The sequence below is a fragment of the Cucumis melo genome, chromosome 11 (genome assembly GCF_025177605.1).
Source record: "Cucumis melo cultivar AY chromosome 11, USDA_Cmelo_AY_1.0, whole genome shotgun sequence".
Lineage (NCBI taxonomy): Eukaryota > Viridiplantae > Streptophyta > Magnoliopsida > Cucurbitales > Cucurbitaceae > Cucumis > Cucumis melo.
Window position 1 is genome coordinate 22496073 of NC_066867.1, and position 16868 is coordinate 22512940.

The following is a 16868-nucleotide window of genomic DNA, read 5'->3' on the forward strand; positions in this document are numbered from 1 at the left end:
TTTACATTCTTTTGTAAATATTTTGGTTATTTTAAAAATATTCATTTTATGCATTTATATATTTAAACACTTAAAATGTCAATCCAAACCTATCATTAATCTAAAGTTGATTTTTGAAAAAAAAGAAAGAAAAAAAAAAAGAGTGAAAATAAAAAGAAAAACTTTGAAGGTGTAATGTAAATTCACATTTTTTTTATTTACTTGCAAATATACAAAGGTAACAATCATAATTTTCTTTAAATTAATAAGTATATATATTATATTATGTGATATTTATGCATGCAATTTTAATTTTACCTTCTATTGTCATTTATTTGTATCTGTTATTGAAAAAGATACATCTTAGCCTGTTTTGATGATATCACACATGAAAATTATCTATACCATCAATAGTAGTATTAACAAACCACATATGGCTACCCTTGTAATGGTAAATTGACATAAACACAAATTAGACATAAAAAAGTGGGTCTATAAATAAACGAGCAAAAAATAATTCTTTAATTGAAGACATAATCCAAATATGTCACTTGCCATTCAAAAATAAACTATAGGTAGTTTAAAGAAATTAGAGTATAGTTTATCAGATGGCTGCTTGTGTTGCTCTCAGTATTATTGATTAATAAGATGAATTTTTTAATAAATATTTTTATAGAAATACAAAAAAGAAAAAGAAAATAATGACAGTATAAAAAGAATATATAAGAGATGAAATAATGGGCATATGGCATTAAATAGCAGCCTCAATATTCAGAGTTTAAAACTGGTTTAGCTATTTTAAAATAATTTTTTTTGTCTCTTCCAATCAATACATTATACACATATCATTAATATTTCTGTTTCTGTTTCTCAAATATAATATATATATATATATATATTTTAATATTATTTGACACCTCAGCAACATTATAATTAAAAAGATTGATGTTGGATCTTTTTCAAATGTCGAGAAAAAAAAATAGTCCTTTCAATTTTCTAATTTCTATTTTTAAATATTTGCATCGATGTTGATTTTAATTTCATCCCATTTCAAATCTCTTTTCTTTTTTTTAATACACGATATGTTGAAGTTAAGTTAAGTGTAGACCAGAATCTAATTGGATCGTCTCGGCCCTGAAGACATAAGTCGAAGCCAGTAGTCCAAAAGCTTAGTAATCCCACACCAGTTATCGATCCAAATCCACCTTTTCATTTGCACAATCACCAGAAATGTCATTACATTTAACTTCTCTCTAAGAATTTATTTATTCAAAACACTGGCTTAAGAATTAAGAATTATAGTATACGTAACAAATACCACACCAATGTGTTATCTTTTCTTTGTTTTACAGATAATTCCCTCTTCAAATTACAAATTTACACTGTGCAAATTAGGTAAGTTTGCTTGGTTGGATTTTTGCCATAAAAAAAAACTATTGATAAATATCGATGCCATTAAATTTCATAAAAATATGTTAAATAACACATGAGAATTTTCTTTGGACAAATACAAACTTAATATTATTAATAGGTCCACATTAGTGATATTTTATTATATTATTGAACTGGTCTTTTTATGATAATAAAAATGTCAATTTAGCATAAGGTTGATTCTAAACTTATAAGTATAATGATATAAAACTATGTATAATTTTTCTCAACATGGTACATGGTACATGGTTTTGTCTAAATTAGGCATTTTTTTTTATTTTGAAATTTAAGACACTTATTTTAACTGGGAAGAATTGAATATTAAGATTTGATCTTTGATGTTTAAAAAAATGAGTACATATAATCAATTATAACTAAGTTATATATACTAAGTTGTAAAGAAGGGTATTGATATTGTAGAGTTAGCAGTTTAATATATTGTAATAAAGCTGATCCAACATTTTGATAATAGGATTTGAAAGCTAGGAAAATATAGTTTACAACTTAATGAATCACAGATATATTTGGTTAAATGCACATATAAAGTATAGAGAAAGCTTATTAGATAAATACATGAAGTTTCTTGGTCTTGATTTTGTTGATGAGAGATACATATGAGGGTCGAGACGTAGGATATGATGATTGGCGTTCGGGAGGCCCAGCCATGGGGCAGGCGCCACGCTTCGATATTGGAGATGAACAACGCATACTCAAGAAAAGTAGGAAAAGGGACAAAGACATTACCAAATGAAACAATAATTGATGAATTATATGATGCTTCTATTCTGTTTTTATGTAGTTTCGTTAACGGCACGTTTGTTTGTGGGGCTAACCTTTTGCATTGTTTAGTACCAAATATCAATCACTTTTACTTCTAATTCAATCATCCTCACTATTCAACTTTCCCCCATTTTTAAATATAACAAAAATTTGAAATTATGTACACCAAAATTCATCCAACCACTTCATTTACCTATTTTATAAACAGTTTTATTTTTTTCTATCCATAACAATTTATCTTTAATCCTAACTAATTTTTCATTTTCTTTAAACATAATTATTATTTTAGATGAATACTATTTATCTTTACCTCTTTTGATTTTAGTTATATACTATCAAGTTTAATTTTACTTTTTACTGGTGTATTTTTTATAAATTCTTAAATTTATTCTCTCGTAATTAGCTTGATAATAATAATAATAATAATTTTCATTCTAATACGTGAACTCGAGAATGGTAATAGATAAATTTTTACCAATGAACAAACAATTGAGATTGAATTTTGAGCTATTTGAAAAGTATAGAAACAACATTTGGATATCTTAAAATATAAATATTAAAACCAAACACTATTTTCAAAAGTTAAATCTAATTTGGTAACTATTTACTCGTTAAATTTTATGTTTGTTTACTAAAAAATTCTTTTATCCATAATTTTCATTTTGACTCTTAGAGGTTTTCTAGTTTTTTAAAACTATTTTTTTCTAGTTTTTAAAATTTAGTGTGATTTTAAAAAATCAAGAGTTAAAATCAAAATTTAAGGTGATATTTATAAGTTTAATTAAAAAAAAAAAAGTAAACTAAACCTTTAATATATTTTTATTATTTATTATTTATTTTGTAAAGTATAACAAAGGTAGAGATATTGAGAATGAAAATGTAAGATGAAAGATGATGCATCCAAACCAAAGGTAAATGATTGATTAAGGTAGGCTAATTTTAGAATTGGAAATTAGAATAGAAGTAATGGGGGAATTGGAATTGGGTGGAAATGTGTGCAAATGGGAGGATCCCACCATAACAAACACATAGCACTTGCAACTCTTATCCACAAACTTCCTTTGTTTGGTCACTGGTGGGGAAGAAGAATATTCAATCTTAAAAGTGAAATTAATTAACACAAATTGAATGAAAAACTAAAAAAAAACAAAAAAACAAAAAAACAAAAAAACAAAAAGTAGTGTCATTTAAGATTGGGTATTGGAAAGTTGGGCCAAGTGGGCCATAGGATGCCCACCATAAGTATGGCCCATTGGCATTCATTGCAGTGAAACTTGCTTTCTAAATTAGCAAAGGGATATGTTATGTAGCATACATACATTTGTTTTGGGGAAGAAATTCTATGTTTTTGTGTTTTATTACCCATCATTTAGCTTTCAAAATATATCATTTGCTTTCTCAAGTGTTCATCCTTTTTTTCTTTTTCAAAATAAAACTATCATATCTTCAATTATTAATATTGAATCACCAAACTATAAGTTATAATATATTATTTTGAACAAACTAATACACATTTCATTTTAAGATAATTACCTTTCTCATTCTTGCAAAATTTCATTTGATTTTGTTTGTTATTGGATGAGTATCAAATATTAAATATTTGTGAGTTAAATGTCTAGAAATTGAATATATAGAATAATAAACATGCATGTTTAAGTATATGCAGAAGGATCAATATCGACTAGTAAATGTTTCCTAATTTTTTAGTACATGGTTTATTTTTAAAATACTTTAATTAATTGAAATATTTTTATTAGATCATTAATTAATTTATTGATAATATCATAAAAAGAATCAAATTTACTTTAGATATGAATTAGAAATGAATCAAGAGTATGTTTTTTTAGAAGTATAAATCTCATCTCTTAATAATAATAGTTCATGAGATATAATTGGATAACAATTATTTTTATTGTAAGAAGTTATATAGAAAATAAGTTTTGCATTTATTTAACCAAGTTTGATAGGAAAATGACATTCTATTTCAAACAAACTACATCCAAAATTATATTTAGAAGAGATGAAAATAAACTTCCTCGATTGTGATAAGACGAAGCTGAAGAACTTATTAAGTCGATAAGATCCATTTCTTTTAAATCTTGTCGTATAACAAAGTGAGGACAAAAAAGGAAAAGATAGCTTAGAAAAAATCAATATATATATATATATATATATATATATATTTGCGGCCAACAATTAGAAATCCAACTATTTTTTGAGAGTAAAAATAAAATCTATTTTATTTGGTAAAAATATTTTGAAAAACACCAAAAAAAAAAAAAAAAAAAAGAATTTTGCATACATTTTTGAATCTTATTCCTTGCAAGGGAAGGGAATGTGCTTTACATGGAATCGTAGGGGAGAGAAACATAAAGAAAGAAAATGCTTAAAAGTTAATAAAACATTTATAAACTTGTCTATAATTATAATTTTCTTCTTTGTAAAAAGAAAATTCAACTTTTTTTTCTTCTTTTTTTTAGTGCGTGTTGTTCTGTTCCAAAGTTCAATGATGGCACCCAACAACTTGAACAGTTTTTTCTTTTTCTTTTCTTTTACATCAGCCGCCTTCTCTTGACTTAAAATATAATATGTAAGTTGTAACACACCACATGATTGTTCATAAAAAGTTGCTTTCTCTTTTCATTTTCGTTTAGGACATGTCATTTGTTGAAAAGTCATTCTAAATAGGTATTTATCCATGTTTGCTCTAACATAGGAGCAATCATCCTAATACCCAACTCAATCCTAGCAATGGAATTTTCACCCCAAAGAGACCAAGCCAATATTTGAACTTTAATCTTACTACCCTCACCTTCAATAGATACCCCATTGCCAAATAATTTATGTGCTTGGACCTTCACTTGGACTTCGGTCAAATACCAATATATTATATATTCTTTAATATAATATTTATTAAATTTATTAACTTTTGGGAAATTGCCAAAAATAGGTTAAAAAAAGAGCTTTAAATGAATTTTGGGACAAGTTTTCAAAAGAAAGACTTTTAGGACAATTTGGGTGTGAATGAATTTGGGTGTGAATGGACAAAAATGCCCTTCATTAAATTTCTATCGCTCTCTATTGATTTTTCGCCTACCCACGTTCGCTTTCCCTTCTCTTTCGGATAGAACACCTGAAGTAAAAAAAAAAAAAACATCTCCTTTCGTTGGCTTTTGAAATTTCCCGCTCTGCTCTTCGAAGATACTCCGACTGTTCGTCTGTCGTCGGTCCTCTAGTGCATTTCGTCGCTTCTCCTTTCCGAACCTAAGAATCAACTTTGAGCGTGTTCTCTTATTTCAGTGAGTTTTATCTGTAACCCATTTTCAATATATTTGCAGGAATTTGTTCCTTTTTCTTCAGGCTTCAATCATGACATCGACTTCGACATCGACCGACGGACCCTTGTACAAGATTAATCCTTCCCATCATTTTTATTCCCTAGTAAGTTGTTTGTCTCATTTGGAAAAGACAACACATAATATTAAGGCCAAACTCAAACCCGATCAATTAGCCTTATTTAGGAAAACAAAGTTTGGGCACTTTTTGGACCTAAATATTGTCTTTAATGGGCCACTCATCCACTACTTACTGTTAAGGGAGGTGGAAGATGAAGGAAAGGATTCTATAAGTTTCTTACTAGGGGGCGTTGTTTGTACTTTCGGTAGGAGAGAGTTTAACATCATAACTGGACTATGGGGTCCTAAAGAGGACTATATTCAGTTTGTTGGGAATAGTCGACTGTTGGAGAAGTTTTTCAAAGACAAGGAGTGTGTTTATGTTAGCGACTTAGAGGATATATTTTTGGAATACGAGGGTGATGACGATGATATTGTGAAATTAGCTTTAGTCTACTTTATAGAGATATCTTTGTTGGGAAAAGATAGGCGAACCAAAGTGGACATTGGTTTTTTCAAGATTGCTGATGATTGGAATACATTTAATAATTATGATTGGGGTCGGATTGTTTTTGTAGGCACGCTAAGTGCCTTGAAAGGAGCCTTGGACAAGCAATATGCCAAGGGAAAGAAGAAATCAACACAGACAAAAAAATATACTATCAATGGATTTCCGCATGCATTACAGGTATGTGACTTCTTACTTCTTACTTCAAAACTTTTAAACGATCGTTTAGTTATTTTAAACGATAGTTTAGTTATTTAAACGATCGTTTAGTTATTTAAACGATAGTTTAGTTATTTAAACGATCGTTTAGTTGTTTTAAACGATCGTTTAGTTGTTTTAAACAATCGTTTAGTTGTTGTTTTAACGATCGTTTAGTTATGTTAAACGATCGTATAGTTGTTTTTTTAACGATCGTTTAGTTATGTTAAACGATCGTATAGTTGTTTTCAAACGATTGTGAAACCACTTGTTTATATATCTATATATATCTTGTGGCACTTCCTAAACTTGTTTGTCAAATGTCGAATAGGTTTGGGCATATGAGTCTATACCAACCATCATTGGATGTGGTGTAGATAAAGTAAACGATCATGCCATACCACGAATGCTGAGGTGGGTGTGCCAACAATCACCAAAGTCCCAAACTATAAGCCAGGTGTTTGACTCGCCAATAGTAAGTAGCAAGCAATAGTAACTTACTTAAGGATATCATGATTTTGTGCTTAATTCTTTGTCCTAAATACATTTTCCTTTTTCTATTTGCAGTTTATAATTAAGGCGGTCATTGAGATGACACCTGAAGAGGAGCAGTTGAAAATTGCTTCAGGTGAACTTTTTGAAAACTTCCGCTCATCTACCATTATTCAGTCGAAGAATGGTGGTTCAAAAAGAGTAAGAGAAGTTGTTAATGATGAAGATGACTTCAAAAAGAGTAAGAAACAGAAGTCCAAGATTAAGATGAAAAAGGCTATTCGGAATCTCCAAGATCGAGTAGCGGTTGTTGAAGGGCAACTTAATAGTATAAAATCAGATATTGACGAATTGAAGGGCATGATGTCAACCATATTGAAGCACATTGGACTTCAAAGAAAGGTTAGGAATGAAACTGTTAAGTGTATTGACGTTAGTTATTTCATATTTGGTAATTACTCATACGTTAAGTTGCATGTTCTCGCTAATTCATTTTGAGGTTCCATAGGGTGACGAAGGGGACCACAAGGTGTCCGAAGGCTTAGTAGATCATACATTAGAAAGTAAAGAAGTGGATAATGCTAAGACCGAAGATGTTGACACAGGCGGTACCCCTAATTGGTTGAGGATGCCAAAGGAGGATGAACACATTGAAGTTAAAAAGAAGGTTTGGTTCCATGTTCTTGCTAATATTGATGTTTAATTTCTATCATTATCCACACTAATGCATTATGAGCTTCTATAGGGCCACTAAGATGTGTTGGAGAAGAAGGTTGATACTGGTTTAGAGGAGCCAATAGATGTCGTTGACGATGAGGACGTCACAGAGATAGAACCATTTCTCACTCAACGACCACACGTTCGGTCCGCCCGTAGGAAGCGTGCAAGTGTTTACCTATCAACCCCATTCACAACTCTACCTAAACGGTCTGTGACATCAACCACCAGCACCTCTCAGTATGAACCAATTGTTTATGATCCTATGCACAAAATACTTGACGTCCATTTAGATAGACTTCGAGCTTGGATTACAGTCAAGCGTACAGACGATGAGCTGCGTGAAACCTTTCATGGGAAAAAATCGAAGGCTTTTTTCAGAGACTTGTTTATGTGTCGCCGGTGGTTGGCAGATGAGGTATGGGATTATCTTATCATTTATGCAATTATAATTTTTTCATTGTTATGGTTCTATACATTTACTGCTTACTTTTGTTTCTATTAGCATTTGGATGCACTTTTTCTTTTCATTCGCTTGAAGATTAAGGCAGTCGGGATACCTTCTTCTCAGAACTTCACAACTGCAGACACAATCTTTATGGTTTGGAATCGTCGCGTTACTTTATGTATGTATTTGCGTTTGATATTTGTCTTTCTGTCTGATATTTGCGTTTGTATGTTTTTCTTTGCAGCACATTTTAGTTTCGAAGTGGCCCCTATACAAAGAATGTATTAAAGAGAATCGCCCGTTTGACTGGGACGAAGAGTATAGGTTGGTTGACTATGTTGTCGGGTCAAAAGAGGACTTCCAAGATCCTTGGGCAAGTGTTGATTACGTTTACTCTCCATTCAATGTCCGTGGCAACCATTGAGTTCTATTATGCTTGGATTTGGTAAGTTGTCAAGTGAAGGTATGGGATTCGCTTCCGTCACTTACAACTGCCGAAGAGATGACAAACATATTACTGCCCATTCGACAGTTGGTGCCAAAGTTGTTAGATAGTACTGGCTTCTTTGATAGGAGAGGTAGATCATCGACATACAAGGAACCTTGGCCAGTTGTCATTGTTGACTCAATTCCACTTCAACGAAATAATAGTAATTGTGGCGTATTCACAATTAAGTATTTTGAGTACATAGCTGTTGGTGTTGGTTTAGATACATTATGTCAAGAAAACATGTCCTACTTTAGAAAACAATTAGCATTTCAATTATGGACCAACACTCCTATGTATTGAAATATTTACATAAATCACAAGTATCAATTGGCTGTTCGATTATTGTCTATGTTGCATTTCAATTAGTATCAATTGACATTTCAATTAGTAGTATCGATTATTCTCTATGTTGCAAAACTACTTGTAGCTAAACGATCGCTTAATTTTTTTTTATGATTTTAAGAAGATCGTTTAGACTTTACCGAACGATCGTTTAGACTTTACTAAACGATCGCTTAATATTTTGACGTTTATTAAGAAGATCGTTTAGACATCGTTTATTAAGAAGATCGTTTATACGTATGTGCGCGATGAGTATTTCTCTACACGAATATTTTGTGATATGTATCTAAACGAATAGAAATATTAACTCAAATATTCTTTCTCAATTTTGGCCGCGTTTAATTGAAAATATCACAAAGTATTTATTTTATAACAAAGTTTAAAATTATAATATGTTATTCTCTCTATAAAAATTACATAAAAAAATTATATAAACGAATACAAATATTAACTCAAAAGTACAAGAACGAATATATATTTTTTTATTTAGCAAAAGTATTTATTGGCCCAAAGTTCCAGCACATATTATTGTCTAAACAGTTTCATGTTTGGCACAGTTAGACAACCAAGGTCACTAGCAGTTACAAGGCATTCAACAAATTTAGCACAGAAAATTCCACAATCCAATGAACGCCCTTTCTGTAATGTGGCCTTCGATCTGCGTATTGGCCAAGGGCCATATGTGAAATGATCTAAATGGAGGTTGACTCCAATTGCAATCGCGAGTGAGGGGATGCATCGTGCAGGCATTTGAAGAGCTTCATCAACAAGTTTCTGCTCAACATAATTTGGCATTGAGTCGAACACGTAGATCCTGCATTTTCTCATATCAGCTGCAATAGCCAACCAGTGTTCTTTTATGTTGATGCAGGTAATCACGTAGTTGACATCTCCCCACCCTGGTATGTGGTTGTAATCACCAACAGCAGTGTTGAAATAGTATTCCACATTTTTTTCTGTCCATATAGTTAGGTGTGCTGTTGGGTCTGTCCATTCAGCTTTCGTATTATCTGGTGTCACCAGATGAGTATCGAAAATATGGTTCCAAACAATGCAGTCTGGTTTATTGATTCCAAGCTTCAAGAACAAGTCAAAAAATTTAGTCATAATATAATGATGCAGTTTAACTTCTATACAAAAAAAAAATTAAAGAATAACAACTTACTAGAAACGAGGAATGTAATATTCTAAAAGAACGCTTGCAATGGTGCTTGAGATGCAACATTTTATTCTGCAAGTGGGATAATAGCAAATCCAATGTTTACAAAGAAAAAATAAACGATCGTTTAGTGAATGAAAGGAGAGTATAAGCGATCGCTTAAGAAATGTACATGTGATCGTTTACTTAGTAAGCGATCGCTTAAGAAATGTACATGTGATCGTTTACTTAGTAAGCGATCGTGTAATATTAACTTAACGATCGTTTAGTTAATAGAAGCGATCGTTTAGTTAATAGAAGCGATCATTTAGTTAATATAAGCGATCGTTTGGGAAGAGTACTTACGTTTCCATGTACCCACGTGTTTTCTTCAAGCTATCTAAAAAAGTCTTTCTTTCTGGTTGTGGAGACTACTTTCCTTTGGTCATGGGTTGTTTTTCTTGATCTTTTCCATTGTAAGTATTCCTTCCATAATTTTGGATCCACTTTCCACATCGGATTATATGTATCTACTTCTCTGATTTCCACATCTGGGACAGGTGTTGTAGGTTCTGATATGATCTGAGCAGATGTTGTGGGTGGATTACCTTGTTCATCTTCATCTTGCACCTCTTTATTTGCTATTTTACATAGCTTTCTTCTCTTTATTGGTTTTTCTTGTTCATCTTTATCAGGCACAGTTACTGGTTCTTTTTCAACCAAAGTAACTGCTTCATCATTTTTTTTAATCTCAACCCTTTTTTTTGTTGTTTCCTGCAATGTAATCGTATTAAACAAGTAACAAACTATTCATTCAAACGACTACAAATTTGTTGTGTATACATACCAGTTGAGATTCTTCATTAACAATTTGTACAATTTGATCCAATGGAGCCAATTCACAAAGTGCAAGAGGTTGGCTCACAAATGGAAGGGTAGTAATCATTTGTGGCAGATCTGTTTCTTTCTGAATTTGATGACTTAGACTATCCGATATATCTCTTATAGTCATTAGCAAGTCTGCATCCCTACCGTCTATACTTATATCACTACCACATTCCTCTTGATGTTCCCTAAACAAAATGAGAAAAAACATGAGAATAAGAAAAAAAATACAATTGTTAGGTATTTATAAACTAGTAAACAATGAATGAAATGTTAACCTTTGGGTTTCCTCTTGATGTTCAGTATGTTGTTCTTTAGTAGGTTGTTGTGAACAACATACTCATTGTCATTCTGATCAGTATGATCATTCCCTTGATTTTCAGTTTGATTCTAATAAACAAATAAAAACGAACATAAAATTAAAAAAAATAATGTATTGTTAAACCATCGTGTATATAAAAGTAAACGATCGCGTAACTTTGATTAACGATCGTCTATCAAAGTTAAACGATCGAGTAACTTTGATAAACGATCGTCTATCAAAGTTATACGATCGTGTAACTAATGTATTATGAAAATAAATTTTACCTGGACCAATCTCTCCAGTATCTGCTTCATTTCATACAGCTCCAATGACTGCTTTGTGATTGTGTCATCCATCCTACAGACTATAGAAGTCGGTGTGGATAAATCCTTACGAACTTCTTTTATTTCCTTCTTCAGTTTCTTGTAGGATTTTGAATGACTTTGTTCTTCTTTGTCATTGGACTTCTTTGATCTGAAATGTTTCTTCTTGGTGATTGGATGCATTTCAGACTCGTCAGCCACTGTTTGACTTTGTTCTCTTTGGGGTGACAGTTGTTCTCTTTGTGGAGATGAGTCTGATTGCTCAAATGATTTGTTGTTCATTGCTCCAATGGATTCATCGTCCTCCATTTGCATGTTATCATCCCCTCGAATTTGACTCTCCATGAAAGCCTTCTCTTGGGTTGACATCTTCAGTTTAGGTTGAACAACAGTTTGCAATGTAATTGTATTAAACGATCGTGTAATTATATTAAACGATGACTGACAAGTTTTACTTACATTTTTGTTGTTGAATATGTTCTTCTGCAGCATTTTGTAAGATGGAGCTTGCGTACAATTCCATCTCAATATCCTAGGGATTAATCCCTTACTATTTCTTGTGGCCAGGTGCTCATTTGCAGTTGAGAGTACTTCATAAGCCCACACCTACAACATTTAAACAAATATGTTAAACTTTGATATTCAATTGGCATTTACTTAAAGTGTATGAACAAATAAAAATCACCTGAAAAGCAAGCATGTAGCCTTTGATGTTGTAGTATGACACTGCTTTGGAACTTCGTGTCTTCTTCAGCTCGTTTGCTTCTTTTTTTCCTTGGAGACTTGTCTTTAAACTGTTGAGCAGACGAGTGTAGAAGAAAGTTGACCAATCGAAGCTTTTAAATGCTTCTTCATCATCAACTCTTCCCAAAATATCCATGTCAAACTGTGTTTTCTTATCCTTCCCGACCATCACAGTTTCTATAAAGACGGCCAAGGCGACCTTCACAGCATCGTCATCATTTGTAAACTCAAAATTCTTGAAAATTTCCTCAATTTCCAAGCATGTTATTAGTTTCTTATTTTCTGATCCGAATAGAAGACTTTGTAGGCGCTGCAATCTTTCTCCAATGGATTGTTTGTTGGCCACAATTCAGTTATGATGTTGAATTCATTTTGGGTAAAACAGACGTTCTTCCCTAAAACTGAGAAACAGATTCCATCTGCGTTACCGTCTTCAGGTATCTGCCTCAGCAAGAAATGATGGATTAACTGGCCGTTGAAGACCATGTTCACATTCAGCAATGGACCAAAAATTATTTTTTCGAACATTTGCAGCTGGTCCTTGGTCAGTTTATCCTTAATAAGACTGCCGATCTTGTGCACTTGACATGACACAGTGGCAGGAAAATACTTGTCGCTAGGTACAGCCATCCTGAAATGATAGTTAATCGAAAAGTAATAAATTTAACAATCTGGAGAACTATATTGAAGACAGAAGTCGAATCCGAAACCCTAAACGCTTCACAATAATAATTTAAGAACGCAATGATAGTTTTTGAAGACAGAAGTCGAAACGTTTGAAATATAAAGAAAGGAAAAGTGTAACGTTATAGTAGGAAAAGTTCGGGAAAATACCTTTTGATGTTGACGAAAAACATGAACTGAGACAAAAATGGTCTGAGAGAACAATGGACTGAGAGAAAACGAAGGTGAGTGATCAGTGCCCTTGTGTATTGCGTAGTGACGAAAAACGAACGAAAAAGGCGGAACGTATATATCAGTTGTTTTTACCAAAGGGGCAATATTGTAAATTCGCGTACTTTTTTTGAAATGTTGAATCGCGGTTGTAAACAATTCGCAGGTGTGTTTCGTTGTTTTAAAAGATCGTTTAGTTTTTGTAAACGATCGTTTAGTTGTTTATAATCGATCGTTTAGTTAATTTCAAACGATCGATTGGTTGTTTTAAACGATCGTTTAGTTTTGTTTGACCAATCGTTTAGTTTTGTTTAACTGATCATTTAGTTGTTTTCAAACGATCGTTTGGTTGTTTTTACACGATGTTTTGCTTGTTTTTAATCGATCGTTTAGTTTTTTTTAACCTATCGTTTAGTTGTTTTCAAACGATCATTTGGTTGTTGTAACCGATCGTTTAGTTATTTTTAAACGATCATTTAGATATTTTTAAACGAACGTTTAGTTATTTTTAAACGATCCTAAAACCAGATTTTGTGTTCTTAAATGAATAAGTCAATTGTTATTTTCGTCTTCTTCATCCATCTGGAAGCACAGAAAGTAAGAATGTTGGGACAAATCATTAAGAAAACACATCATGAACAAACATTCATTAATTAGTATAATACTTAGTACATTGGTAGAGAAATTTCTAATCTTGTATGCTCGACTTGTCGGTATATGAAATTGGATTGGTACACGTTAATCTGTTGTGACCTATTTGTTTACACCGACCACACTTACGCAATTTCGGAGCTTCACCAACACTTGGAATCCTCTTTTTCTTCGGTCGACCAACTCTTTTGACTACTTTTGGAGGTAAAACAGTCATATGTACGTAGCCTTCGCTTGTCTTCCAATCTGACTGATTCCCAACTGGGTAGACGGCCTCCGCATATGCAGCCAACAAACATTCATTAGTGTAATAATTAGCACATAAACTATAAACATTTATATTATGATCTCGTGCTGCAGCAATGGCATGTGAGCATGGTAGTTGCTCAGCTTGAAACTCCTTGCAAGTGCATTCTTTAGTCTAAAGATTTACGACCTCCTCCTTATCTAAATCTTTGACATGAAATTGGTAACAATCAATTGGGTTGACCTTCATTGTCAAAGCTCCTTCTTGTTTCTTTTGAATAACTAACTCTGTCCATTTGGTCAATATAGACGTCACTTTAATGTCTTCTTCTCGACGCTCCCAAAACCAACGTTGTAACAAAGCTCGAACATTTTCAAGGAATGAAGCAATAGGCAAATCTCTAGGTTCTTTCAGTATAGAATTCATGGACTCTGCTATATTTGTTGTCATCATGTTATACCGTCTTCCTGGGCAGTGAACACGAGACCATCGTGTTATTCCAACATCATTTAAATATTTTCCTGAACCATTAGGAAATGCAAGAAGATGTCTCCACGCTTCTACAAACGTTGATTCACGATATGTTCTCGATGCATTATAAAACAAAGTAGCAACCGTGTCATTCTTATATTTATCATGCAAATTTTGACTCAAATGTTGGACACAAAGGCCATGGAATGCAGAGGGGAAAACTGATGAAATACCCTTGGCGAAGCATGCTTTCCGATCTGTCACAAAGCCTAGATTAGGCACCTCCCCTATTGCACGTTTCAATTTTTCTAAGAACCACTGTATTGAGTCATCTGTTTCTCTATCAACTACTCCAAAGGCTAGAGGATAGATCTGACTGTTACCATCTAAAAAAACGGCCACTATCAACTGACCCCGATATTTGTTCTTAAGAAATGTTCCATCCATGACTATGACCGGTCTAATGCAATTTAAGAATCCTCTAACACATGCACCAACAGCTATAAAAAGATATTTAAAGAAACGATCATCTTCGAGTTCCATGTGAAATATTGTACCTGGATTTGTAAATTTGAGTGCTTCACCATATCTACGCAAAAGATTATATGACTCTTCAGGAGACCCTCGCACTCGTTCATATGCATTTTCTCTGGCACGCCATGCTTTCTCATAACTCATATTTATGCCATAGTCTTGCCTCATGTCTTCTATGATATCACGTGTTTGTATATGTGACCGGGTCCCTTGAATTTGGACTTTATTAATTCTCCAACAACCCAAGATTTTGCTTGCCTATGGTCACGATTCAAAAACTTAAGAGAACATGAATGAACTTTCACATACTTTTTAATCTTGAATATATTTGAATCCTTCAGTCTAACTGCTCGCAATCTCCAACCACACTTGTTGTCGATGCATCTAACGAAAAGAACCTCTTTTGTAGACTTTTTTACTACAAACTGAAAATTGTTTTTCATTGCCAACACACTTAATCTCATTGACAAATCTCTCTTGCAAAAAAAGATTTGTCCTACATCCAACTCTTCACTTGTAGAGCTTTCTTCCGACCAGCCACTTCCTTTTGTCTTCAACTTCCGACTAGAGAAGCTGTAGTCAACTTTACCTTTTCCTTTGCAATCTTTTGTAGGAGCATCTCTTTGTTCTGGGATGTCAAACAATTCATTGTACATCTCAACTGACTCCCATGTAAAAGTATCATCTTTTGAATGATATGACTCATATGATTCCCATATAGCCGAATTGGTCCCTATCATGTTATCACACAAGCCAACCTGAACTTCACCAATATCAACTTCATTATCATCTAATGTATCCATTCCAATTGGAGGATGAGGGTTTAAATTTTGAACTTGGTTGCTCCCAGATACTGAATTGTAATCTTTGTTTAACACTTTCATGCTTCGATTGCTTGTAGGCTCAAATGATAGGTATAGGGGGACCTCCAATGGATTTTCACTAAGAATATAAAACTTCAAATCACGGTCATTGCTTAACTCAAATGGAGGAGCTTCCTTTTCCCCTTTGATCTCATATATACATCTTATCTTTATGTCGAACTTTGTAGGGTCAACTTCTGCAAGGTCATATAGTTTAGATTGTAAATCTTTGTGCGTTATTTCTTTAGGGACAACAATGCCTTTTAACACTCCTCCTTCATATTTTCTTCATCCCTCATCCCATGCACCACCGTGACGCACTAAAATCCGAACATGTGCCATCCTTAAACTACCTTAAGTAGTTTTGTATCTTCAAAAATTGATTTGAACTTAAGAACCTACAAGATGCATGCAAGATGTAAAGAAATAAAAAAAATAACTGCAAGATGTGTGCGGGCCTAAGAGAGTTACTAAACATGCAAAGAATAGATCTACATGGATTAGGAGGTGTACCAATTTGATTTTGAAATAAATAGTGAAAGTTTGGAACGTGCGAGATACGTGCGAGATAAAGCATGAGGGCCTAAGAGAGTTACTAAACATGCAAAGAATAGCTCTAAATGGATTAGGAGGTGTACCAAGTTGATTTTGAAATAAATAGTGAAAGTTTGGAACGTGCGAGATACGTGTGAGATAGGTGCGAGATAAAAAAAAATACGTGCGAGATAAAAAAAAACCTTCATTCCTTCTATTCCTATTGCTTACTCCTCCTCTATTTGATCCAACTAAATCCTCATCCTCTAGTTCAATTCATTTTTCACTACCCATTGAACTTTCTAAGAACCTAAAACCAAACTTTGACTAAACTAATTTACGGCAAATAAGTCCAATTCCAAAAACCAGACAATTACGGATGAAAATAGCACCAAATACCCCAACCAAACATTTACTTACAGCAGATAAATTGAAAATCGGTTAGACATGAAACTCACCCAAATAAGAGAAAACGCTCAAAGTTGATTGAATGGTTTGAA

At 32.9% G+C, this 16868-nt stretch overlaps 1 protein-coding gene across 1 annotated transcript; it reads left to right on the forward strand.

Annotated features, from left to right (window-relative positions):
- Positions 1-5250: 5250 nt before the first annotated feature.
- LOC127143850 (uncharacterized) lies at positions 5251-8785 on the forward strand. The gene is made up of 7 exons (XM_051079108.1): positions 5251-6273; positions 6623-6766; positions 6859-7185; positions 7292-7450; positions 7529-7918; positions 8006-8101; positions 8193-8785. Exons 1-5 carry the CDS (start codon positions 5560-5562, stop codon positions 7535-7537), a joined length of 1353 nt encoding a protein of 450 aa, XP_050935065.1. The 5' UTR covers positions 5251-5559; the 3' UTR covers positions 7538-7918; positions 8006-8101; positions 8193-8785.
- Positions 8786-16868: the final 8083 nt, after the last annotated feature.